At 42.2% G+C, this 25,700-nt stretch overlaps 1 protein-coding gene across 3 annotated transcripts in view; it reads right to left on the bottom strand.

Moving 5' to 3' along the window:
• Positions 1–25,700, bottom strand: part of VPS35L (VPS35 endosomal protein sorting factor like) — a 115,849-nt gene that overhangs the window by 30,687 nt on the left and 59,462 nt on the right. For all 3 annotated transcript variants that reach the window (XM_050968718.1, XM_050968719.1, XM_050968720.1), the window contains 5 exons: positions 24,788–24,868; positions 22,680–22,743; positions 21,474–21,572; positions 18,851–18,928; positions 17,823–17,937 (listed from right to left, as the gene is read on the bottom strand). In XM_050968718.1, the coding sequence (XP_050824675.1) occupies positions 17,823–17,937; positions 18,851–18,928; positions 21,474–21,572; positions 22,680–22,743; positions 24,788–24,868 (437 nt within the window). The remainder of the gene's footprint in view (positions 1–17,822; positions 17,938–18,850; positions 18,929–21,473; positions 21,573–22,679; positions 22,744–24,787; positions 24,869–25,700) is intronic.

A 25,700-nucleotide genomic window follows, 5' to 3' on the forward strand; every position in this document is an offset into this window, starting at 1 on the left:
GAAAGGAAAAGTAGTACCAGAGGTGCTGCCAGCTACCAAGATTTGAGGACTCCTCTGAACAATCATACTACAGGAATGCTTTAAATTTTCTTCTATTTGTTTCCACAAATTTGAAGATGTAGTCACCAGTGAAGCACAGCAAGGAATAAATTGCTCTGTAATCCCGAACAAAATCAACTAGAATTTCTACTCTTCAATTACGTTTCTAAACAGTACTGACAACACAGTATTCCTAACTTCCACCCTGAAGTTCTTTTGTAACAGTGTTTGCTGGGTGGTCTAGAAAGCAATAATGACCTCACATCATCTTTTTGGCCCCAAAGTATTTAAGCCCCCATGTTTAAGTCCCACTGAAGTCAATTATCCAAGGACTTCAAAGCATTTTTCAAAATTGGCTTCTAAATCAGTTAGGCATGGCAATGCTGTGCACAGCAATTCCTAAATATCTTTTAAAATCTGAGCCGTAGTGACTTGTGCTAGGCCAAAAAGACAATCAACTGCAAAGTGAGAATCCGAAACCAAGTCTATTGATTCCTAGAGAAGGAAAAGAGCAGATACTCAGGGGGAAAGGATGGAAAAATTTCATAACCCAGAGATGCCACTGATATCATGTATTGTCATTTCCAGGATAGAAACTTGCTCTGGAAAAATTAACTTGGACACAAGGCTCTAAGCAAATTTGCTAAAGATAGAACCACATGATATCAAAACTAAGTTTGTGAGGAATACCAGTGAAACACTTGATTTAGAAAATTTTTTGTTCTTATGATTTCTTTCCAGCATACACTTGCGTGACCTTCTAAACTTTTCACTGTTCAGACCACATGCTTCCTTTTTAGCTTGCATATCTATTTCAAGGGGATGTTTTTATTTGTTTTGAAGATATATTAATTCACACAGTTGGCCCAATGGGAGATAAGTAATCTCTCTCAGAATGTTATTGAAAGAGAGAGAAAGCAGGAGCAGATGTTCATTCTAGAACAAACAGATTAGTTGCTATCATTTCCGTAGTTGTCCTGTCCCTAAAAAAATACACATGCCCCACATTACTACATAATCAGAAGGTGTATTGAGAATCTGCATAGTATTTCTCTAAACCCAACACACAAAATAGAAATCTTGCAGACCAAGTCTGCTTGGTTTACTCTCTTCTTTCTTAAATGGTTTGGGAGCAAATCTTCCTAAACAATATTTTGTACTAGCACCAAAATACACATCTCACCACTCTGAGCCTAGATAGCTGCAGTTTGAGTGGATTTACACTCAATGTTCCACTATTTCAGAGAACAAGAGCCTTCTTCCTATAGAATGGCCATAACAAGCAACTATCTCCTGGTTGAGTTTCCTAGGTAACTCTTCAGATACTGATTGTCTTACTGGAGTGTCTGGTAAGGACAGGAAGCCCATCTCCAATCTCAGACAGATATTCCTTAGAGCGACAATATACTATTTAATCTCAGTCCCACCCGAGCTCTTCTTTGCAGAACTAATGGTCTTTGTTTAAAGACAAAAATGATAGAACAATGTTTCTAAAAATAGAGAACAGCTATGGAAGGACTGAACTATGTGATTAATACAGAATATAGAGTTGGCTTCCTTTTTTCTTGTGCAATTTGCTTGGCCACATTTAAAAAGCCTATGTTTATTACTGGGCCAACGTTTTCAGGGAAGTGCCCAAACAGTTTGGGTTATTTGTTTGTTTTTTATTGGTGGAGGAGGAATGAGAAGGGAGGGGGGAGCAATCAGTTTCCTCCATTTCCCATCTCTCAGCCAGAAAGCTCTAACTATATTCGGCCCTTCCATCATATCCCTATTTTAAAAGAGACTTGTACAACATTTTATTTCTGCTGCTCTCAGCCTCAGCACAGGGACAGGTGAGAGGGCATCATTTGTGATCATCTGTTCCTAAACTGATCTGTCCATATTACGAACAATAAAATGGTTGTTTAACTTGAACACTAAGTTTATACTTATCCAAGGCAAATATGCTTTACAGAGTGCAAGAATTAAACCATTGTCTAGAACATCTTAAGACGGAGAAATTTATGAAATCAATCAGCTGAGACACAGAATATTCCCATTATTGCAGGAACAAAAATAAAAGTCTTCAGAAAAATCAATTATTCTTAAAACTACTCTGCCTTTTTTTCCCTTTGTCAAGAGATAGTTAAACTATATGAGTTTTTAGAAAGGAACACTCCTTGAGTGTTCAGTTTGGAGTAAGATTAGGGTAAACAATACATGATATCATGAAAATGCTAATTATTCCCTTAAGCATGAAGTAAGTGTCAATATGTATATTTAGATATAAATTACCATAATTATGAAGCTACATAATCGGACAAGCCTTATCTTTACAGCTAATTTATAAAGCATCTTATTGTGCAATTGCTTCAAAGTACAGTTTAAGGCAGTGGTTTTCAAACTTTTTTTCTGGCAACCCAGTTGAAGAAAATTGTTGATGCCCATGACCCAATGGAGCTGGAGATGAGGGGTCTGGGGTGTGGGAGGGGCTCAGGGCTGGGATGTGGGGGTGAGGGCTGCAGGGTGGAGCCAGGAATGAGGGGTTCAGAGTGTGGGAGGGGGATCTGGGCTGGGGCAGGGGTTTGGGGTACAGGAGGGGGGCAGGGCTCTAGGTTGGAGGTGCAGTTCTGGGGTGGGGCTGGAGATGAGGGGTTTGGGGTATAGAAGGGGGCTCTGGGTTTGGGGGCCTCAGGGCTGGGGGCTGGGATGCGGGATGGAGTCAGGGCTCTGGGCTGGGGGTGCAGGCTCTTGGGTGAGGCTGAGGATGAGGGGTTTGGCATGCAGGAAGGGGCTCCAGGTTCAGAGGGGGAAGAGGGAGGGCTCAGGGCCAGGGCAGCACTCAAAGCTCCGTGGGCCCCCTGCCTAGGAGCTGGACCTGCTGCTGGCCACTTCTGGGGTGCAGCGCGGTGTCAGAACAGGTAGGAACTAGCCTGCATTAGCTGGGCAGCACCACTGACAGGACTTTTAATGGCCCGGTCGGCGGCGCTGACCAGAGCCGCCGCGACGCAGTGCCTTACATTTCGCAACCCAGTACTGGGTCGCAACCCGCAGTTTGAAAACCACTGGTTTAAGAGATGCACCAACCCCTCTGGCTTATGACAGATGTGCAAGAAGGTACAAAGAGAAGAATGTGAGCTCCAGTTTAGAGGAAATGGGCTCCATACTGCTGTGTTCCATGCGAGATCAGTTTCTTAGCTTCTATTCTGATCCTGTTTGCTCCAACTCTGTTAATAAAAATATGCAGAAGCTCCTTCTGTTTGAAAAAGTTTCTCACATTAGCCAAGTGTTTCATTCTGCTCCTAAAGTGAGCCACTGTAAGGGGATGAGGGTAGAGCGGAGTTCTCATTGCAACAAATCATCATGATGAAGTCTTCCTAGGCTGTAGTTGATATCTTGTGCACTGCACCGAACACAACATATTTCATGCTTCACTGAATTTATCCTTCCACAGCAGCTCCTTCATTCCAGTTGACCACAATCTATAAATCCTTCCCCCTGCACATATGTGGCGACCTTCAGGCTGAAAAGAACTAATGGCCTGCTCTAAGATTGAGTACTTTTGACAATATTTCATTACAGAAAAGCAAGCAAAATTCCTTTGTGGATGTTTTCTTTTAACAATATCAGTGTAATGGTAAAAAAAGCTTGTAATTTGTGAGGGTGTGTAAAGTAATTGTGACAGTCTGAATTTCCATCCAATTTGCAATTCTATTTCTTAAATTGCCTGGATATAAAGTCTCAGCTTGGCCAAAAACAGTCAGAGAATTGAGGCCACTGGAGATGAGAAAATAATTCACAACTCAAAAGACATCTCCAAGGAGAGAGTGAGAGTATGAAGTTTGCCTATCTAGTGATATATTAACAAATATAAACTATATTCAGTGATCGTTAAGATTGCATCAGGACACACAGGCGTCCACCCAAAATCATAAAAGCAGGGGAATCAGTAGTTAAAAGACTCCTGCATTTTTGCCACCTTAATTTTTCCTACAACACTGTCAATAAACACACTCCAACACCTCAAAGGCTTTTGCTTTCATCTTCAATGGATATTGAAAAGCAATACATTCCTCAACTTTATCAACCTTCTGCTCTAATGTAAAAGTTTAACACCAACCTCACAGGTTCCTGCATCAACATATTGGCACATCTGACTATCATACGCTTTAAGTATGAGGGAAGTTAAGCTCCTTTAACACAGCACAGGACACCAGGAAGGTTTTGTAACCTCCCTGAACATTACAGCTCTGTAATGTGTTTTACCTTAACATTACTCTTTCACAGTCTGCTCCTTAACTTCATCTTAATGTAGTTTTGTGTCTAAGAATTACAAAAAGAGTTCTTTGAAATGACGGGGTGGAGGATGGAAAAACTGAATATTTGGTAAACTGGAACATATAATGGGAATTATTTTTACGCAAAAATGTAATAATGTGGATGAAGCCTGTTTCGATGCTAGTTGTACAAGGAATTTGGATTATAAATCTGATTTTCTAACAAGGACTTGAAACTACAAAATAAAAAGCTCGAACGGGTGTACGTGGAAGATGCACTGAATCATGAGGAAGATCCTGGAACTTACTCCTACCAAGAACAATATAGGCCATTTCCAGGATGGCAGATTTTTAAACCTTTATAATTAGTTGAAAGTCACTACAAGATTCAGCCTCACTAGCTGGATGTTGCATAGTTTCTACACTGGTCCTGACATACAGTGGGGCAGAAATACCAGCTTCGGCATGCTCATAAAGGCACAGGCAGAGAGAGAGAGAGAGCGAGCGTGAGAGTGCAATCACCCAAGAGGTACTGAAAAACCAATAATTGTGATCCTTGAAAGAATAGAAAAAAAGTCCAATGATCAGGAGGAATATCCACCTCTAGAGACTTCACTTAACGGTAATACTTCACCACCATCACAACTGTAATTTTTCCCCAAGTAAAGAGAGTCATATTTTAAACCTTACTTATCAGTAGTCCTCTTTGTTCAGATTCTGTCACACATGCTTTATTACCCTAGTGGGACAATAGGGCTTAGAAAGAGAAGAGGGGAATCAAAGGACAGGGAGCCCCAAGTTTTAATCTTAACCTTGGCTTCCCTAATGCCCTTATGCCCCCAACCTCTCTGCTTCAGCTTCTTCATATGTGAATTGGGGAGAATACATATTCATCCCACATCTCCAAATGCCGTGGAAGATCTAAAAAGCTGTAAGTGCTAATTAATTATTACTCTTAATAAGAAAGCCTATTTTAATGCTACAGGGAAAAAACACTTCAGGCCATAAAGTCTTTTCAACAAAGCTACTTATTATTAAAAGAGTTTCACACTTGGGCACATTTACTGTTTGGCTGTAAAATATTGATGCAGAAGCAACTTTCTTTAAGGAAAAAAAATGTTATCAGTTTAGGCACTTCACAGCCTCCATTTATCTGAACTGTGGTGAGCTTGAAAACTTTTCAGTTCACTAGGGAAACTGTTTTTTAATGTTTCCATCTCAATTTAAACTGCAGAAAGCCAAAACTTTTCGATCAACCTTGGCAATACGCACTTTTGAACTCTTGATTTAGATGTGTCTAACAAAATTAAGAACTTTTGAGTAAAATTGGAAGACCTCCCCACCACCACATGCAATTTCCACTTTTCTCAATCCTTTAGTGAAATTAGTCATACATAACAGCTTGAATTGGTTGGATTGCTCAATTCACACATATTATGCCTAAAGCTAAACAAGGATTTAGCAGCTTTAGAGGTAAAAATGTCACTCAGCCCTATACTGTCTGAAAGTTGTTTCATCATCACCCACTCACTGAATGGTAAGAGACCTATGGTTAAGAATCACGTTGTCCATTTTTCAGGAGGCTACAGCATCATCTCCATGAGGGAGAGGAGGAGAATGTATAATTAAAATATTACCCAGAATTTTAAATCCTGGAAAAGTGACATAATGGTGTATGCATTTAATCCCTGTTTGGTCCAGAGTACTACCCATGACAAGCAGCATGTCTGATAAGGATTTGTTATTCAATTTTGACAACATGCCACCATAGAGAAGTGTGTGTCAGTCAGTCAGTCAAGGTAACTGGGGTATGTTCACCCCACCCGAGTCAGTATCTGCTTACTAAGGTGATATCCAGAGGCTCCACAGTAAAACGTATGATAGGTATTTAGATGATCTTCTTGCTGCAGAGTTTAATTAAAGTACTATTCCATTTGAGTACCCTCCAGGGGGACATTGGAGTACTATCTACATACTTGGTAGATTGCACAGGCCAAAGAAGGTTGGGAGGATTATAAGCTCCAAAATAGAATGAATGGTGTGCTCAGCCATACCCTGTTTGGCTGGACTTCTTGTGCTTCTCCTTCCACACAGATTGTTGCGTTCCTCGGGCCTCGGTCAGCAAGAGATATAACTTTTTTAGCTCAGGCCTTTGTGAGCTTTGGAAGGAAACTGGCTAATCCACAGATCTCTTTCTCATCAACTCAAGATGATCCATGTCAAGCCCTGAAAGCAGAAAACCTTCACCTTGAGGGCTTCAGTGGGTGTTAGAAGGCTAACTTTCAACTGCTGTTCTGATAGGAGTTGTCTTTTTTCACCATATTGCCACTTGCTACACAGCACCTTCTAGACTTTGGCAGCAGATCTCCGTGCTGCAGGAAGCAGAAGGAGAGCAGTTGAAGTAAAGGCATAAGGAAGGCTCAATAGGAAGGTAAAGAGCTGAGAGAAGAAATGCTGGAATTTCCTAAAAGAAATAGCTATTGATAAACACTGGCACTCCAGAGGCTGCCTCACACTGCTGCTATGGAGGTAGATACTTCTAAGCACAGAATCAGTGGATCTTTGCCCAGCCCACCCCAATAACTTTAGATGCGTCTATCAATGCAGGAAAAGGCCCACGGGTGAAGCATTAATGGACATTGCAATGGTAATGGTAATGCCCATTGCTTACAGACTGCATGTCTAGTCGTCTCCCTGTGTAGTCTGCAGTAGAAACACTGTCTGCAGCACTTCTTCTGCATAACAGTAACTGCAGCACATTTGGTGGAGAGCAAACTAAATTCCAACATACATTAAGATTTAACAACTCTCAAACAGCTCTCACTTCTGTTCTCCAAGGCACCCAGGGAATTTCATCACTCCAGATTCTCCACTGCACTGAATCCAATGTACAAAAAACTCTGAATAAAAATATAAACACACACATGGTATTTACTGAATTGGTTTCTGAAAACTGCCTTTTATAACTTGGCCACAAGAACTGTTTGAGCCAATTTGACCCATTAGCATTCTCCTGGAAAACACCGAGCAGTGTAATCTAAGGACAAGCAGGCCATATAGTTTCAAAAATTGCCATAACAGCTCAGTGTAAATATGTCAAGAAATAACCACATGCGTGATCACACAGGATGACGAAGCTGCAGGCTTCATGTCAAATGTAGATGGAGTTCAACAATGCAGCCCTTACTCACCTTCATTAGGGAGGCATTGGCTCATCAGGGACTTCAGGTCCCAGCAGGCAATGCTCTATCCCAGGGGTGGGCAAAGTATGGCCCACAGGCCGGCTCCACCACGCGGCTCAGCCCCGCTCCGTCCGGGGCCACACCAGGTGGCTCCTGGAAGTCGTGGCATGGCTCTGCTCTGGCTCCAATGGGAGCTGCAGGAGCGGTGCCTGCAGATGGGGCAGCTCGCAGGGCTGTCCGGCCATGCCTCTGTGTAGGAGCCAGAGAAGGGACATGCCACTGCTTCCGGGAGCCGCTTGAGGTAGGTGCCACTCGGAGCCTGCATCCCCTTAGCCTCTCCCCATGCCCCAATCCCCTGTCACAGCCCTGATCCCCCTCCCGCTCTCCAAACCTCTCAATCCCTGCCCAGAGCCCCCTCCTGTACCCCAAACTCCTCATCCCCAGCCCCACCCCAGAGCCTGCAACCTTCCTGCACCCCAACCCCAATTTTATGAGCATTCATGGCTCGCCATACAATTTCTATTCCCCGATGTGGTCCTCGGGCCAAAAAGTTTGCCTACTCCTGCTCTATCTTGATTCAAGCAGCAGTTATACAGATCAAAGTGGAGTAATTTCACACTTGGACCGGTAGACTTCGTGGTTCGGCATTTCAACACCGAGGATGAAGGTACCTGCAAACTGCACCTTCATAGGCAAAGTAGATTCAACTTGCCAGTTCTGAATAACTTAGCTAAGCAGTGAAGTGTTGCCAGGAGTATTGAAGGAGCAGGGCCGGCTTTAGGAAGTGTGGGGCCCAATTCGAACATTTTCAGTGGGGCCCTGGCAGGGATGACTTAAAAAAAAAAAGTGGAAAAAAAAGCCTCTCATTTCTGTCATGTATTATTTACTTTGCATAACTATATGAATAATAAAATTATATATTATATACATTGCATCACATATGCTGTTGATTGGCTATTAATGACTGCCATTTCACGTGTGGGTCCCCGCCACTCCCTGGGGGTGTGCACATGTGTTGGTCCCAGCTGCTCCCTGCCCCCCTCATTAAAGCAGGTGTGCAGGGTTACTGCCCTGGAAACTGCAGGGCAGCAGTGGACATGGGACTGGCTGGAGGCAGAGCAGGGGCTGACTGGAGGTAGGGTCTGACTGCAGGCAGGGCAAGGGGTGTGGGGCTGGTTGGAGACAGGGGATGTGGGGCGGGCTAGCTTCAGGCAGGGCCGCAGGGGGGTGCAACAGGGGTTTGCAGGGCTGAAGACAGAGGAGTGCGGGACTGGCTGGCTTCAGGCAGTGGGGTGCAGCAGGGGTTGACTGGAGACAGGGCAAGGGGTGCGGGCTGGGCAGGGGGTGCAGGGCTGGTGCGGGCAGCAGTGCGTGTGGGGCTGGCTGGCTTTGGGCAGGGCTGCAGGGGTGTGTGGCAGGGGTTGGCTGGAGACAGGACAGGGGGTTTGGCAGGGGCTGGCTGTGGGCACGGGGTGCAGAGCTGGCTGCAGGGAGGGGGGCTGGACTGGTGTGGGCAGATCAGGGGGTGCAGCAGAGGCAGTTGGAACCCCAGCCCTTTAAGTAGCCCTCAAACCCCCTTCTACCCCGCCCCGGACCTTTTAAATAGCCGCGGGAGCGCTGGGGAATGCATGGGGGAGGCGGGGTTCCAGCGGCTATTTAAAGGACCGGGGTGGCAGAGGCAGCTGGAGCCCCGGGCCCTTTAAATAGCCCCAGGAGCCCCTCACTGCCCCAGGGCTCTGGGGGCTATTTAAAGGGCCCAGAGCTCCAGCCAGGGTCGCAGGGCTTGCCATGCTCTGGCTGGAGCTCCAGACGGGAAAGCGGGGCTTGCCGCGCTCCCGCCGGAGCCGCCAGGCTTGCCGCACTCCGGCCGGAGCGCAGCAAGCCCCATGACCTCGCTCTCCCGGCTAGAGAGTGGCAAAGCCCCGCCGCCCGGCTCTCCTGGCAAAGCCCCGCCGCTCCGCTCTCCCAGCTAGAGCCCCGGCCGGAGCGCAGCAAGCCCCGCCACCCCGGCTGGAGCTCTAGCTGGAAGAGCGGTGCCGCACCGCGCTCCCGCCGGAGCTTCGCTCAAAGGAGCGGGACCATGGAAGACCCCGGAGCAGACCGCAACCGGGGTATGTGAAAAAAAAAAAAATGAAAAAGGTGCCTAAGGTGCGAGGCCCGATTCCCTGGAATCAGCCGAATCGGCCTAAAGCTGGCCCTGTGAAGGAGACTACCAAAAAGCAGATTAAGATAATTTTGAGAAAGGAGTAAAAATTTCATATTACCGTATATACTCGTTCATTAGCCAGCCCCCACAAGATGGTTAAGTAAAAATAGCAAAAACTGTATGACCCTTCGTAAGCCGACCCTATATTTCAAGAGTTGGCAAACTTTGGCTCCCGGCCGCCAGGGTAAGCCGCTGGCGAGTTGGGATGTTTTGTTCACTTGGAGTGTCTGCAGGCGTGGGGCCCCTCAGCTCCCTTTGGCCGCAGTTCACTGTTCGCACCACTTCCTGCAGATCCCATTGGCTGGGAATGGCGAACCGCGGCCACAGGGAGCTGAGGGGCTCCATGCCTGCAGACGCTCCTGGTAAACAAAATGACAATGTATTAGATATTCAATTCAATGATTCCATATAGTTTAAAATAATCAAATTTTGGTGTAGACCCATTTATAAGATGACCCCTGTTCCTTGATGTGTCACTTTTTAACCAAAAATATTCGGCTTTTGAACAAGTATACACGGTAATTCACAGTTTACAGAAATCAGATGCTTTTCAGTGACTGATAAAAATAAATCCAGCAACTATCAATTTGACTGTACAATTAAATACATGTGCCAATCAGGTAACAGCTAAATTCCATTTTCATGCAGAGACATTAAAAAAAATCCTCAACCTTCAGAAAAACACATGGAGTCTTTAAAATGCCTCCATCTGTAGCATCAACATGTGGTCTATCAGATCAATAACATGTTATCCTAGAGCTATGTCACTTCCTCCAATTTTATGTCAAGCCAAACCAAATCAGCAAGAGCTAGATTGCAGATATACAACGCTGCAAGATTTCACTCTGAGCTTGGAGCTACTACTAAGTGTATTTTATTAACACATACAGCATTCCATGCAGTGTCAGTTATTTGAGTGAATCAGCATCAATCTGGCATTGAGTCAGTTAAGGAACTAGCTTTACGTTTGTTGCTATGCATCAGTAAGTACTAGTTGTGTATCTATTTGAGTTTGCTATGCTTTCTCTTGAGATACACATCTCATATAGATACATATCCTGCTCCAATCCTGCCCCTGTTGAAATCAGCATCACCAATATTTACTTCACGGAAAGCATTATCTGGCTTTAAGAGACAAAGTAGCTAGGGTGACCAGACAGCAAATGTGAAAAATCGGGGTGGGGGGCGGTAATAGGAGCCTATATAAGAAAAAGACCCAAAAATCGGGACTGTCCCTATAAAATTGGGACATCTGGTCACCTTAAAAGTAGCTGGCTGAAATAGGATACTGAGAAACATAAAGCCTAAAAGTAATGGAAGATGGAAAGGATCAGTATGGGAAGCTACCTCTTGGAGGTCAGAAAGTGTAGGGGAAAAATGGTAACTGACAAAAGCCAAGCAGAGTTGGACATTGCAAATGAAATTAAAACCAACAGTAAAAGGTTCTATGACCATATAAATAAAAAGAAATCAAGGAAAGAAGTGAAACCACTTAACACTGAGAATGGGGTGGAGATTAAAGATAATCTAGGAATGGCCCAAAACCTAAATGAATACTTTGCCTCAGTTTTTAATAAAAGTAATGAGGAGCTTAGAGATGGCGGCAGGAGAGCGAATAGAATCAAGGATAGAGAAATAGAAATTACCACATCCAAGGTGGAAGTCAAACTCAAACAGTTTAATGGGACCGAATGAGGAGGCCTGGAAAATCTCCATCCAAGAATATTAAAGGAACTGGCACATGAAATTGCAAGCCTAACAACAGGGATTTTTAATGAATCCATAAACTCGGGGGTCATACCCTCTGACTGGAGAATTGCCTAAATATAGCAGCTATTTTTAAGAAAGGGGAAAAAATAATCCTGGAAACTACCAGCCCGTTAGTTTGACCTCAATTATATGCAAGGTCTTGGAACAAATTTTGAAAGAGAAAGTAGTTAAGTAAATAGAGGTAAACAGTAATTGAATAAAATACAGCTTGGTTTTATTTGATCTGGAGGACCTTGAAAACTGGAGTAATAGAAATGAGATTAAATTTAATAGTGCAAAGTTATGCACTTAGGGACTAATATCAAGAATTTTTGCTACAATATCAATTGGAAGTGACAGAGGAAGAGAAAGACCTGGGTGTATTGGTCAATCACAAGAAGATCATAAGGCACCAATGTGATGCAGCTGTGAAAAAAGCTAATGTAATCCTAGGATGCATTTCCAATCGGGATAGGGAAGGGTTATTGCCTTTATACAAGGCACTGGTAAAACCTCATTTGGAACACTGTTTGGAACATGGTGTCAAACCAAGTGGTTTGCGACACACATTTCCAATACTAGGTAAGTAAAGAAGGGAAGACGCCACAGGAGCAGAATTAAGGTAGTCCAACTATAAATCTACATTTTCTAGGTCTTAAAACCAAAAACTCCTTGAATCTAACACCTCAACAGTCATGAAAAGTAATATGCACTCAAACACTGAGATGTGTCTGTAACATTACCAAAGAGTTCTGTGTGGAAATTCATATTAATTGTCCAGTGCAAACTGTGGCCCGCGGAATGTTGATATCTGGCCCTTGAGCTTCGGCCAGGGAGCAGGACTGGGGACTTGCTGTGCTCCAGCTGGGAAAGCGGGACCGAGGCCTTGCCACGCTCCAGCCGGGGGAGTGGGACAGGGGCTTGCTACGCTCCACCAGGCACTTGGGTCGGGGGAGCGGGACCGGGTTGGATGGGTCAGGAGTTCTGAGGGAGTCAGTCAGGGGGCAGGAAGTGGGAGGAGGTGGGGGCCAGGCAGTTTGGGGAGGCACAGCCTTCCCTATCCAGCCCTCCATACAGTTTTGGAACCCCAATGTGGCCAAAGAGTTTGCCCACCCCTGGTCCAGTGATTACACTATGTGTTTATACATCTGGGTCGAATGATAAGAGTACATCTAGCCCAGTATCCTGTTTTCCAACAGTGGCCAATGCCAGGTGCTTCAGAGGGAAAAACAGAACAGGTAATAATCAAGTGATGCATCTCCTGTTGTCCAAGTTCTCATATCAGAAATTTGGCAATTTGCTGGGGTGCCGTGAGGAGGAAAGAGATGGATCATGAAGATGAAGTGGAAGAGTTAGCATTCTGTAATTCAGAGATGGAAAAGGCAATTAGATAAACAAGTCAGCCCTGCTAGTGTAAAGTATAGTCCTTAGAGACAAGATAAATCAGGTTTTGAACAGATTTTATTTCTAACAAAAGATCCACTACTAAGCAACAACAAAAATTATACAAAATGAGAGGACAGCTAATGAATTAACAATAAAACACTAGCAGAAAAAATGACTTCATTTTTGGATCTGTGAATAGTTTGTCTACAAACAAGCTGCATAAACTCAATTGCACATCTGACTTTGCAACTCTTTTGTTTTTACAACATACTTGGATATAATAGCCAGCTTTTCTCTAAATCCCTCTGCCCTCATTATATGTGCAACATCATGTTCAGACAAAAAAAAAATCTAATAGTGGTCTTGTACCAAATGCCTTAGTCAGCTTCCTACGAAGCATGTTTGTGAGTGCAGCTGGGACTTAACTAGTGAACGCACAGCTTTGGCAACATTATCAACTGAAACAGGAAGACAAGGTCTAAGTAGATGAAAAGTTATTCTTCCCTGCATTTATATGGACTCACAGAAATCAGAGACAGGCTATATGTTGTGTTCTATCTCCATGGAAGTGAAGGATTGTTTCCTACTGCAGTTTTAAAATTACTAGTAATAAGGTTTCCACCACTTCTACTGGAAGACTATTTCACAGTCTAATAGATCTCTTCATCAGACAGTTTTTCCCACCTGAAACTATTTCTTTTCCTCTTTGCTGTTAAAACCTGAAATTTCTTGAAAGCTTTTAATATGAGATCCCTCTCTTAACAGTCACACAAGCAAATGACTTATTTGTGCTTGTTTTTTTAAAGTCAGGCTACAAGTTCAATTACAAAAGTTACAGTATACCCAAAGGGCTAAAGCTTTGCGTTTGTTTAGCTATTGACATTTAAAAACACCCTCACTTCACCCTTATCTCCTACTGGCCTTGAAAATAAATATGCATGACAGCCCTTTCCTCCCACAGTATAACAGCCTGTTATTAGGTGGGAAGTCAGACATAGGCTGCAAAGCAACATTCTGGCACAGACGGTTGGCAGGACAAGGAAGCTCTGTGTGCAGCTCAAAAGCTTGTCTCTCTCATTACCAGAATTTGGGCCAATAAAAGATACCTTACCCACCTTCTCCCTCTAATATCATATACTCCTGGGGGAATTCTGCACCACAAAAAATAAAAATTCTGTGCACAATATTTTCAAATTCTGCAAAATTCTGCATATTTTATTTGTCAAAATAACACAATATAATCACACCAGTTTCAATTATTTTTAGTCATTTATTTCAGAATATCTATCAGCAAGTATGTCTATAAAAATATAGACAACAAAAAAGATTCAGGAAATGTTTTTTGACAAATAATATGCCTAGTAAGGAATCTAATACAGAACTCTGAGTAATGATTCATTTAAACTACAATACAGAACCGTATTTCCCGCCCCCCACAGAAGCAGTGCAAAGGCTTGGGAGAGTTGGAGCTGAGGGAGAGGGAAGTAAATCGCTGGGAAGGAGGTTGCGTGTGAACTTGGAGGGTTGTTGGGAATGGGTGGGAAAACTATGGAATAGGTTTATTTGGGGGGCGGGCAGAGATTGTTAGGGAGCTTCCCCATGCAGACCCTGGCTAACTCCTAGCCTCTCTCAGTCAGGCACATCTTCCCCATCTCCATGTGTTCCTGCACCCCCATGTGTCCTTGCACCCCCTGCTCATGTGTCCCTCCACCCCCACTTCCTCCATCCCAATGTGGCCCTGCACCCCTCCCCGTTCCCACGTGTCTCTGTGCCCGCACTCAGCCATCCCATGTCCCTATGTGGCCCTGCACATCCACTCCCATTCAGCCCCTAGCCCAACAGCCCTTATGAGTCCTTGTCTGTGACCGCACAGCAGCCCCATGCTGTCTATCTCCCCATAGCCCTTGTCTCCTGATCTGGCCTGACAGGCCCTGTGAAGAAGGCAGGCTTTTTCTCTTCCCTAGCTGTCTGGGAGCTGTTGCTCTGTTCTAGCATCACAGTGCCCACTGTTGGGCAAAAGTCAGAACTGCAGCAACTTTCCAGCAGAAGCTTTTTTCTGCACAAAAAATTAAATATGCATGTCTCATTAATTATGCAAGCAGTGACACAGAATTCCCCCAGGAGTAAATATCCTGGGACTGACACAGCTACAACAACACTGCATACAGCAAGACAAGTGTAAATTTTAGACTCCAACTAATTTTGTAGGCACAAGTGCCTGCACCCTTCAAGCCAAGTTCACGTTGTTAAAAATAAATTTTATTTTGATTTGTCAACTTACATGCAAAACCCACCTTGATTCCATCAGTTGTCATCCTCCCTCTCCCCACCCCACCCAAACACCCCTTGATATTTCATAGTAAGTTAGGGTGGCAGTGCCAGCAATACGAGCCAAATATTGGATGCTCTTCCATACATAACAAGTATTGTTAAAATGTTACAACATGAGCTTCACTAATTCTTCTATATACATACACAAAGCTAAAATCAGAGATAAAAGCCACCACAAGATGTTGTTTTCATAGTAATGCAATTTACAACATTCACTATAGAAGTGCACAAAAAAGTATAGGGAAAAACAATGTTTAACATACAAGACATGATTAAAGGTAAAGAGAAGGCCATGAAAAATCCCTAAGTATTATGCAAACCATATATAGCATATAGGAAGCACTTCACCCAGCAATGAAACGCAGTAATCTCCGAGGCTAAAGATCACAACAATTTACGAGCACGCAGTAAAAATGCGTAACAGCTTAAGCCAGGGAATGAGGGACACTGTATCCAGGTGAAGTAGAGGAAGCTGTTTTTAGGCAAGTATGCTCAAGCTGGAATTTGAACAGGACACCAGGGCTAACACTCATAACTCTTGCCATGGGATATTTTTTTTAAACCACAAGTGATCAGTACTTCTATTTTACATCTTGTCTAAGACATCTCGTAAAACAGAGCCCCTGACTGAACACCACGTTCAGGCATTAGTTTGGTGGTAATTCATATCAAATGAGCACATTTTGATTCCTCGCATTTCTCGATACTAGTCAATTAAGGTTGCCAGGCGTCTGGTTTTCGACCTGAACACCCAGTCGAAAAAACGGACCATGGCAGCATCGGCCAGCATAGCTGACTGAGCTGCTAAAACTCCAGTTGGCAATGAAAATAATTAGGAGCTAAGGCAAATGACTTAGCAGAAGTCCGCAGAAGAGAAGAGTGAGGGGGATTTGATAGCAGCCTTCAACTACCTGAAGGGAGTTCCAAAGAGGATGGAGCTTGGCTGTTCTCAGTGGTGGCAGATGACAGAACAAGAAACACTGGTCTGAAGTTGCAGTGAGCGAGATCCAGGTTGGATATTAGGAAACACTTTCACTAGGAGGGTGGTGAAGCACTGGAATGGGTTACCTAGGGAGGTGGTGGAATCTCCATCCTTAGAGGTTTTTAAGTCCCGACTTGACAAAGCCCTGGCTGGGATGATTTAGTTAATGCTGGTCCGGTTTTGAGCAGGGGATTGGACTAGATGGCCTCCTGAGGTCTCTTCCAACCTTAATATTCTATGATTGGCCACAGTGTCAATGAGGCAAACAGGCTGCTTGCCCAGCTCCACACAGCTCCCAGGAAGTGGCTGGCATGTCCCTCTGGCTCCTAGCTGAAGGGGCAGCCAGTGGGGGCTCCGCACCCTGCTCCCACCCGCAGCCACTGTCCCAAGCACCAGCTCCACAACTCCCATTGGCCAGGAACCGTGGCCAATAGGAGCTGCAGGGGCAGTGCCTGTGGGTGGGGGCAGCATGTGGAGAACCCTGGCTGCCCCTCTGCCTAGGAGCTGGAGATCCATGATTCTGCTTCCCAGGAGCTGCCTGAGGTCAGAGCCATCCGGAGCCCTCACCCCGAACCCCCTCTTGTGTCCCAACCCCCTACCCCAACTTGGAACCCGCTCCCACACCCAAACTTCCTCCCAGAGCCTGCACCCCAACCCATCCCAGAGCCCCATACTGCACCCCAAACCCCTCACCCTGGCCCCACCCCACAGTCCACACCTCCAGTTGGAGCCTTCACCCCTCAACACCCAAACCCCTGCCCCAGCCTAGAGTCCCCTCCCTTATACCGAACCCCTCAGCCCCAAGCCCACCCCCAGGCCAGAGTCCCCTCCTGCACCCCAAACCCCTCATCCCCAACCCCACCCCAGAACCTGCACTCCCAGCCGGAGCCCTCACCCCATCCCGTATCCCAACTCCCTGCCCCAGCCCAGTGAAAGTGAGCATTGAGCAAGGGTGGAGGAGAGCGAGCAATGGAAGGAAGAAGGATGGAGTAAGCAGGGGCAGGACCTCAGAGAAGGGACAGGGGAGAGGCAGGGCAAGAGTGTTTGGTTTTCTGCCTTTAGAAAATTGGCAACCTTATAGTCAATACTAGTTTCTCTGGAACATGTGACACATTTTTATTAGCAAAGTATTTTCTTCATGGCATATTCCTTCTGTGCTTTGACACCTATTTTCCAGTACCACAACAAAATGCAGCACCACAATCAATGATTCGGGCTACTTGACTGAAGTACTTAGAGCTTTAATTCTTTGCCAACAGTTTTTCACAGGAATATCAGTCTCCATGCATAATTATTTAGCTGGCCTAAGTTTCCTCCTCCTCAAGAAAAATGCATTTAAAGCACATTATTTGCACACAAGTTCAAGTCCCTTATTTAAAACAGTACTGCTTTCTCTGAAGATATGCTATTTAAAAAATTATAGCTGAGGCTAAAATAAGGAATAGTTGAATAAATACCTGAATAGCAGATCTCTCTTTTCTACAATAATTCCTATATTTTAAATATGCTATAATTTGGAAAAATACATTTTAGAATTATTTTATTTTGTGACTACAGCAAAGTGTGTAAGAATAAGGAGTGAAAGAGTTAACTTCAGTTTCAAACAATCAATATTATCCACAACTAGTAATATCCTGTTTTCTGGCAAGAAAGGATTATTATGCAATTGAAACAAACACCTGTCTTACCTTGTGAAAGGCACTGATTTGCCAGGGCAACCTGTCCAGAGTTCAGGTACAAATTAAGACGTGCAAAGATACTAGTCAGAGATGGAATTGTAATGAAGCAGAAGGCAACACAAGCCTAAGAAAAGAAGAAAATGTATGAAAACATGACTCAATTTCTTAAATCAGAGGTATAGCAATTTGAGGACTATGTTTATTAACTACTGTTGTATATGCAAGTAGGTATCTTCCCACCTTCTTCTACAAAACACGGCCCAGAAAGTATGTGAAGTTCAAACTGACCCAAATCTTGGGGTTTCCCTCTATTAACAGTGAAAACAATAAAGATTAGCTCAGAACTTCTTTGAAGGCTTTCTTGCTCCTATGGTTCCTCCCTCAGGAGTGATCAACTCGCACCCTAGATTCTCTCTCTCTCTCCAGAAAGTCAATCCCACTTCCCTGTATATCCAGGTACCATGAGTCACTTGACTATGAGTCAGCAAAATCCAGTTAATCCTTTCCCAGCAAGATCTACACTTTCTACGAAGGTGGGATGCTTCAGGGAAAAACCGGCACGCTGATACATATGAATCATAGAGTTCTGGTGTAAAGAGACACCTGCATTATAAGAATATGTTATTTTAGATGTAAGTATCCACTCTGACTTTTGATTATGATACATATTGTCATGTCATTTAGCTTGCAGCAGCTCTTCTCTCCCCTCTATGTAACTGGCTTGTATACAATGACAATTTGGGAAAAATGAAATTTCCTTAAAGGAGGGCTTAAAAAACCTTACTTAGGGACCGAATCTCATCATCCTTACTTAGGCAAACTCATTGGACTCTGCAGGAGTTTTGTCTAATGAGGATGGTAGCAATTGGCTGTTAGTGAGTAAATATCAGTGCCCATAAGGGAAAGTGAGTTGATAAATAATATGGAAACCAAAAATGTATGTCTTCTGTATAAATTACAACCTTAGGTTCCACCCATCGTAACATCTGTGCACATGGGATGAATAATCTAGAAATATATTTGACTTTTGCACCTACCCTGACAAATGCGGCTGTCTTTCTGGAATGATTTCCTTTCATCACTCTTCTTGTTTCCATTGCCAGTTGGTTCACAGACTGTGTATAAAAAAGAAAGGTAAGGCACTAATAGAAATGAATAGATTTACCAGGTCTGCAAATAAACACCCAACTTTTATCATTCTGTCAAGTTAAACATATGGGAAACAGAAGGAGCCAAAGGGATAATGTGTTCACTACAACTATATTTGGAGAGTCCTTGTCTGGCTGGCCAGAAAGAAAGGAGTTGTGGTCCCTTTACGGCCTCCCCTCTGCAAATGGGGCAGAAGGGAAAAGTTTCCATGGACAGACAGAACACAGAAGAGCAGGAAGCAGCTAGGTCAGGTCTGGAGGGAATACTGCCCTTCCTGCTGACTGGAAGAGGGGAGGGAAAGAGGGTATTCAGACCCCATGCAATCCAGGAGAAGCCCTCTTTTACCTGGATTGGGCTGGCAGCACCACCCTCCCTCCCATGAAATCTGAGAAAGAACCAGCTTCCTTTATGATCCGCTGTTGCCCCTTCTTCCTTGGGGACTGGGAAAGAATTTTTCCCTCACTGCAAGACTCAGCGAGATGGGGTGGGTTTTTTCCATCTTTCCCAAAGCAAGTCTGGGACCCTGTAGGGTTGAGGATGGGTGTTCGGTTATAATGCCACAACTTAGTAGATAAAACTTATGGCAGATGTCCAGTGCAGATACTTGTTATGGACGGGTATGGAAAAGGATTAGAGAGAAAACATCTTGAGAATGCTGAGGAAGGGGAGGTTTGGGGCTCCTACATCTGGAACAGTGAGCAGCTGACCCCTTCCTCCTTTTCTAGCCCCCTTTTATCTCATACAAGAGGAGAGGGGATAGGGTCCCAGCAACTGGATGGTTGGGACCACATCAGGGATTATATGGAAATGAATACGAAACTATGATGATCCGCAATGTACAATTTATTGCCATGTACTCCCAGATATTTTAAATGATTTTGTTTTTATTGTGGCTTAACTAAACCACATCCATTGCCTCCTATCTTTCTTCCGATGTGGCTGGACAATGTGCGTTGTTACATAAGATATTGATATGCTTTAGGTGCAGTATTTAGCCTAGGTCTAACCTCCAAGAAATGAAGTATTTATCGTATCTGCATTTTGAGTGTATTAGTGGTTATGTAAAATTATTTGTTACATAAAAACAAGAACAAAAATAAAAAAATACAACTGGTTGAATTCCCATCCAAAGCTGCTTTAGGAGATAGCGAACTGTAAATTAGGAAGATACAGTAAATGAGTCAATCAGTATCTGTTTGTAACTCCCACTTTATAAACCAATCTAATTAGTAGCAATGGATTCATTCTCCATGTCCTTTTACCACCAAACACCAAAGTAGTCATCCTGATTATTATGTTGCTATTATTTTTCAGTTACCCAACAGTTTTAAAAATTTAAAAATATGAAATTATGCTTCCACAGTTTGTTATGGGGGATGCAAAGGCTAACCAGCACTTGTAAATTATACAGTGAATTGCTGACCTGGCATTTCAACCTTTTCCATTCCTATTTTTTCTTGTTTGCTTGAACTAAGCAAGGATGGGGAAATTCCTATTTAATTACAAAAACAACTTCCCTACACTGATCTAGTCATATGAACTCAACGTATCTCAATATCAATCTGCCAAACTGATATTTAAACTGATTTCTAAATATGGGACGTTAAAACAAATACAGAACCTAAAATGTAGACTCTTTTCATATACCTTATAGGGTGGGTTCTTATTTGTGCTCCTGGATTCCATAACTCCACCAAAGTCTTTGACTTTTAATTATTTATTTTTGTGAAATACTGTTTCCATCTTGTGTATGATGATCATTTAAAAATTAACACAAAAGAAAATAAAAACTTAACTATGAAAGATGTCCCATTTCTTCTAATATCCAGTTCAAAATCCAGTTAGACCACCACTACATTTTTCGGAAGAAATGTGCAGAAGGTATCTATGGAAGAATCTGATACTACCACCAATCACTATGGTATTTCAACACCTTTCATATGCAAACAGCCAAGTCCCAGTGGAATATATGAAGTCTCTGGCTCTTATCCTTTATATAGCTATAGAAAGGCTTACTTTTGATGAGATTGTGGGGGGTGGGGAGGGTGATATTATGCATTTCCTTCTGCTTCGGTGCAAAAACTTGATTAAATAGGAAAATTTTGCTGAGTTTGACAAAGGTGGCCTGACTCTGGAATTTGTCTAATTTCAGCTAGAAGTCTGTTCCAGAGACAAACCCTCTCCTTGAGAGCACTCACATGATTCCGCCTCTGACTATCTGCCTCCAATTTCTGAATATATAGGAGGACCTTGTAGTACTGTTTGTTCCATAAGCCAATGAAACAGCTAATTTGCATCATTAAATGGTACTAAGCATGGGGAAAAAGCACACAATTGAAGAAAAATATAGTGAGAAAAGAAAGGCAAAAACAAAAAAGTCTACTCCTGAATACCTAGCGAAATAAACCTTAACACAGTAAATATAAGGAATGGCAAATCGGGTGAGAGGAGGAGGTAGGGAGAGGGGAACCCACTGATTGAGACATCATCTGCAGCTAATTTGTTGCTTACATGAACCAGCTGGACAAGAACAGGCTCCAGATTGCAAAACATTGACCTAGCTTCAACATAAAAACTCAGCTGCTGCTCAAAGTCCCGGCCAAACGATACCTGGGATTAGGAAGATACAAAAAGCCACATTTATGACATGTCTGCAGCACACAGATATTTGATCTTTCTATAATGTGTGTTGAATTAAGGTGCACTCTCTCTCTTTCTCTCGTTTGTTTGTTCCAAAAGGGTTGGAATGAAGATCCTCAAATGAAGTTAAATTCAATAATTTTAGAGGAACTTGCTCACAGCTATTAGGGATAGAAGAGATTCTCTTTCAACTGTTCATCTTCCATAATTTAGCTTCTAGGGACATCTGCAAGTGTTTTTTGTTTGTTTTGTTTTTATTATTTTTAGAACAATATATGGTCTCTGATTTACAACCTGAATATTTATCAAGCATACAACACTTATCAGCTTCCAGACTTCTGGAAAGGGATCTGATATCTAACAGAATTCCTAATGTGAGGTTTATAGGAAGTGGGGGTTTGGTGAGGTTTGCATTTAAAAAGTAAATAAATAAAGGCAGCTTAACAGAAAACCAACATAATCACTCTACAAACAGATTAATGAATCAATCTTTTTATTGACACTAGTTTATTATGCATCCAACACAAACTGTTTTTTGAAGAGCGAGCATTTGTTTTAAAAAAAAAGTTATTTTTAAAGTCAGTCTCAATTTTGGAATGCTGGAGGGCTCAAGAAACTGACTTTTAAAAAAAAAATTTTGTTTTAATTTTGTGTTGATCCCCCTCAGGTGTGGGTGGTAGAATTACATCTGCTAATGTTACTGTTCACTTGCTAGTGACCTGTGACCTTTCAGACTGTCACAACAGGCAAGACATTCATTAATATTAAACTTTAAAACACGTATAGGTTTTACAAGATATTTAAAAACATTTAACAGAAGATTTTGATGCATGCGGTGATACCTACACTTTAAACTAGGCCTGTGATACCATGTAAGGATCAACACTTGTATGACATTTCTTCAAAACATCTGCATATTTCCTTTGCTAAATATACTGGATAGGATTTTTAAAATATCCTGAGCAAGTTGGATGCTCAAGTCCCATTGAATTTCAGTGGTATTGGGGTGCCTACTTCCCACATGGTATCTCTGTCACAAAAAGTTTTCCCAGGCAGTCATGAATACTAAGTACTCACCATTTTTATAAATCCATTTATCAAAGATGCTAACATTCTCTTTTCATCTTCAAGTGTTAGTGCACTGCAACAGTATGTTTACATAGTCAACATAAGATAAGCCATCTTCAAAAAACAAGTTTCAACTATATATATATTTTACAAATTCTTAAAATTTCTTTTATGCTCACAATATCTAATTCACTCATTTTAAGGACACATTAATCTTATACTCATGCTTATACTCAATTTTAAACTAAATTAAAATCACACTGTATTTATGATTGTCAGCTATTTTTAATAATACTCTTAAAGGGATATTACCAGGACAAGTTTCGTCTAATATGTAAATTCTGTAAAATAAGATTTTATAAAATTTAGAGACCAACAGAAATGTTTCTATGAGCTACTCTGAATCCCAGTGAAAAAAGATATAGCTTTTATCCAGACTTATATTCTCAAAACAGCAATTCAGTGGTGCAGCATTGAACTACAGCATGAAAACATGAATGAGAAATTGACTATAAACTAATTATAAACAAATTAGATTAGCTAATCTAAATTCATGTTCCTACTTGAGAGAAATACAAACAATTTTAAAAAACCCTTAAATGTTATATTTAACGTTCTTTTAGTTTTAATTCTCTAAGGTGTTATTTATAAGAAGATTCTTGTTTTAAGCTATGATTACTCAACTGTATCTTTTTAACTCTATTACTATTACCACTGTTCTCATTACAGAAGTTTTGCTGTCACAAATAGTACTAAAATAATACATTTACTTCCAAAATTACCACAAATCTATCTGATCTTTCTGAAAGCATAACCCAAACCCAATATGGAGACAAATTTACATCACACAGAAATCCAATAAGCTAGATCCGTTTGGATGAAAATGGATAAACAGAAATTTAAATTACAATTAAGAAATCCTATTTAATCCTTCTACCATTACATACTTGTCTCCAGCTTTGACCTCCTGTTTATCATTTTACCATTTTCCTAGAGCAGACACCAGATGGAAGCAGGACAATAGTTTTATCCAGTAAAGGAAGGAAGGAAAACCTCAGGTCAAAATAAAGAACTAGGGTGACCTGGATGGCTCAGGAGATTTTTAATGAGATCTACAGGTCATTTATATAGGTTGGCAGTTCAAATCTGACCCAGCTTGGCACCAGGGCCTAAAAGTTGTTACCATTCAACAGTTGTTCAGGTGGCTTATGTTGTGCTAAGATCTAGACCATGGGTTGAAGCTTTGCTGCACCGAAGTTTGTGAAAAGTGGCAGTAGTTTTAACTTATTAGAATGCTATGTAAAATAGTCATTGTAAGAGCTGACAGAACAGAATCAAAAGGAATGATGTAAATTAACTTTGCCTAAACTAAAAGAATTGCTAATTAGGGGTTTTCCAAGGCTCCCAGTCAAGGTTCAGAGGGGGTTGCATGGAAAAAGGAAGGCTATTCTTAACTGTTCCAACTGCCATCAGCCCCTGAGAGCCATTGTGACAGCTGGGGATCCTCATTTTCTGCACAGCCACAGGGTGGGAGTTTGATGTAGGAGTTTCTCTACCACCCAGCAATCCCGCTACTCGAGAGCTTGTTATTTCTGCCAGATTAGGGCTGCTTTGTGCAGGTCAAATAACTGAAAGTGGCTGGAGTGCAACTCAATTTTGGGAGCTGTGCTTTTAATGGCGAAGTATGTACTGAAAACCTCTAAATACTCTTATTGTTCATTGTAGTTCCTGGAAGATTCTAGCTGCTTTTTATCCTCACAAAAACTGAAAAGAGCCCAAACTGGCATAATTTCTCTTAACAGCATCTGCTACTCTGTTTATGTTTTTATTCTCAAAAAGTATCCTTGCTGCCTCCCTCCACACTAGAAAAAAAAAATCTATTAAGTTATTGCAATTTTCCAGTTTGAATGCTGAAACAAAAGAATCTAACAAAGCAAATGATTAAAGAGTAAATAATTTGTGTTGTGATTTCACTGCATAGCTCCCATTAAAGCAAAACAGAGGGCCATGCATAAATTCACCCTGAAATATTAACCCCCCTAAAAGTAAAATTATACATCAGAACACCCACCATTTACACATATTCTGTATTATAGTACATGTAAATTTCACCTTACTTCACAGAATCGTGCATGGTCTTGCACACGTGTAGAAGAGCATTGAGTATGACAGGGTCTTTAGTAGCATCTTGTTGATGTCTAAAAAACATTTTTTGAAAATACCCATAAAAATTCTGCAGTTTCTCCAAGACACAACAGTGGAAAAACTTAAAATTCATTTAATGCTAATTTCGCATAGGCAGCCTTTATATACTCTTATGAGCAAAGAATGGCAATGGTGAAAACGTGATCTCTGTGAAATAACCTCCAAAGAACACCTTACATTGTGCAACATCCCAAGGCATCTTTCTTTTTACAAAAATACATAAGGTATATTTATGCCTTCACAATTAATACACAGTTAAAAAATAAACATGACAGTAGGACTTATATTTCATAACTATCTGGCGATATTATTAGAAAGTCACAGACAGCTTAAGTCTTATGGGTGGTGAGAGTATAGACAGATTGCCCAGAAATGTCCAGCTAAGAACTTGAAAGCAAAACCAGTAAAGAAATCTCAGATAGGAATCTAGTTCCTTGTCAGATAGAACAGAATGGGTGACATGCTCTGTCTAGGCGTGCAAGGACTAATTAGACAACCAAGTTTACATCCTGAAGTTGCATCACTTTGAGGTATTAATCATGCCACAGACAAATACTGAAGCCAAAACCCAGAATTCCTGAGTTACCAGAGGAATGAGAAATGCCACTCTATTTCCTAGATAGTATCTCCAATGCCATTTTCAATAGATATTTTGAAAGAAACCATTTGCTCTTCTGTAGTCTGAGCTCCAAAGAAGGAGGAGAACAAAAGTGCCTAAAAACTAGCACAGTCAATCAACTGCCAGGGACAAAGAAGCGTAACACTCAGTATGCAATAAAACAAAGCAGCCTGAAAGAGATAAAGGGCAGAGACATCTAACCTGAT

Source organism: Gopherus flavomarginatus, chromosome 9 (genome assembly GCF_025201925.1).
Source record: "Gopherus flavomarginatus isolate rGopFla2 chromosome 9, rGopFla2.mat.asm, whole genome shotgun sequence".
NCBI classification, from domain to species: domain Eukaryota; kingdom Metazoa; phylum Chordata; order Testudines; family Testudinidae; genus Gopherus; species Gopherus flavomarginatus.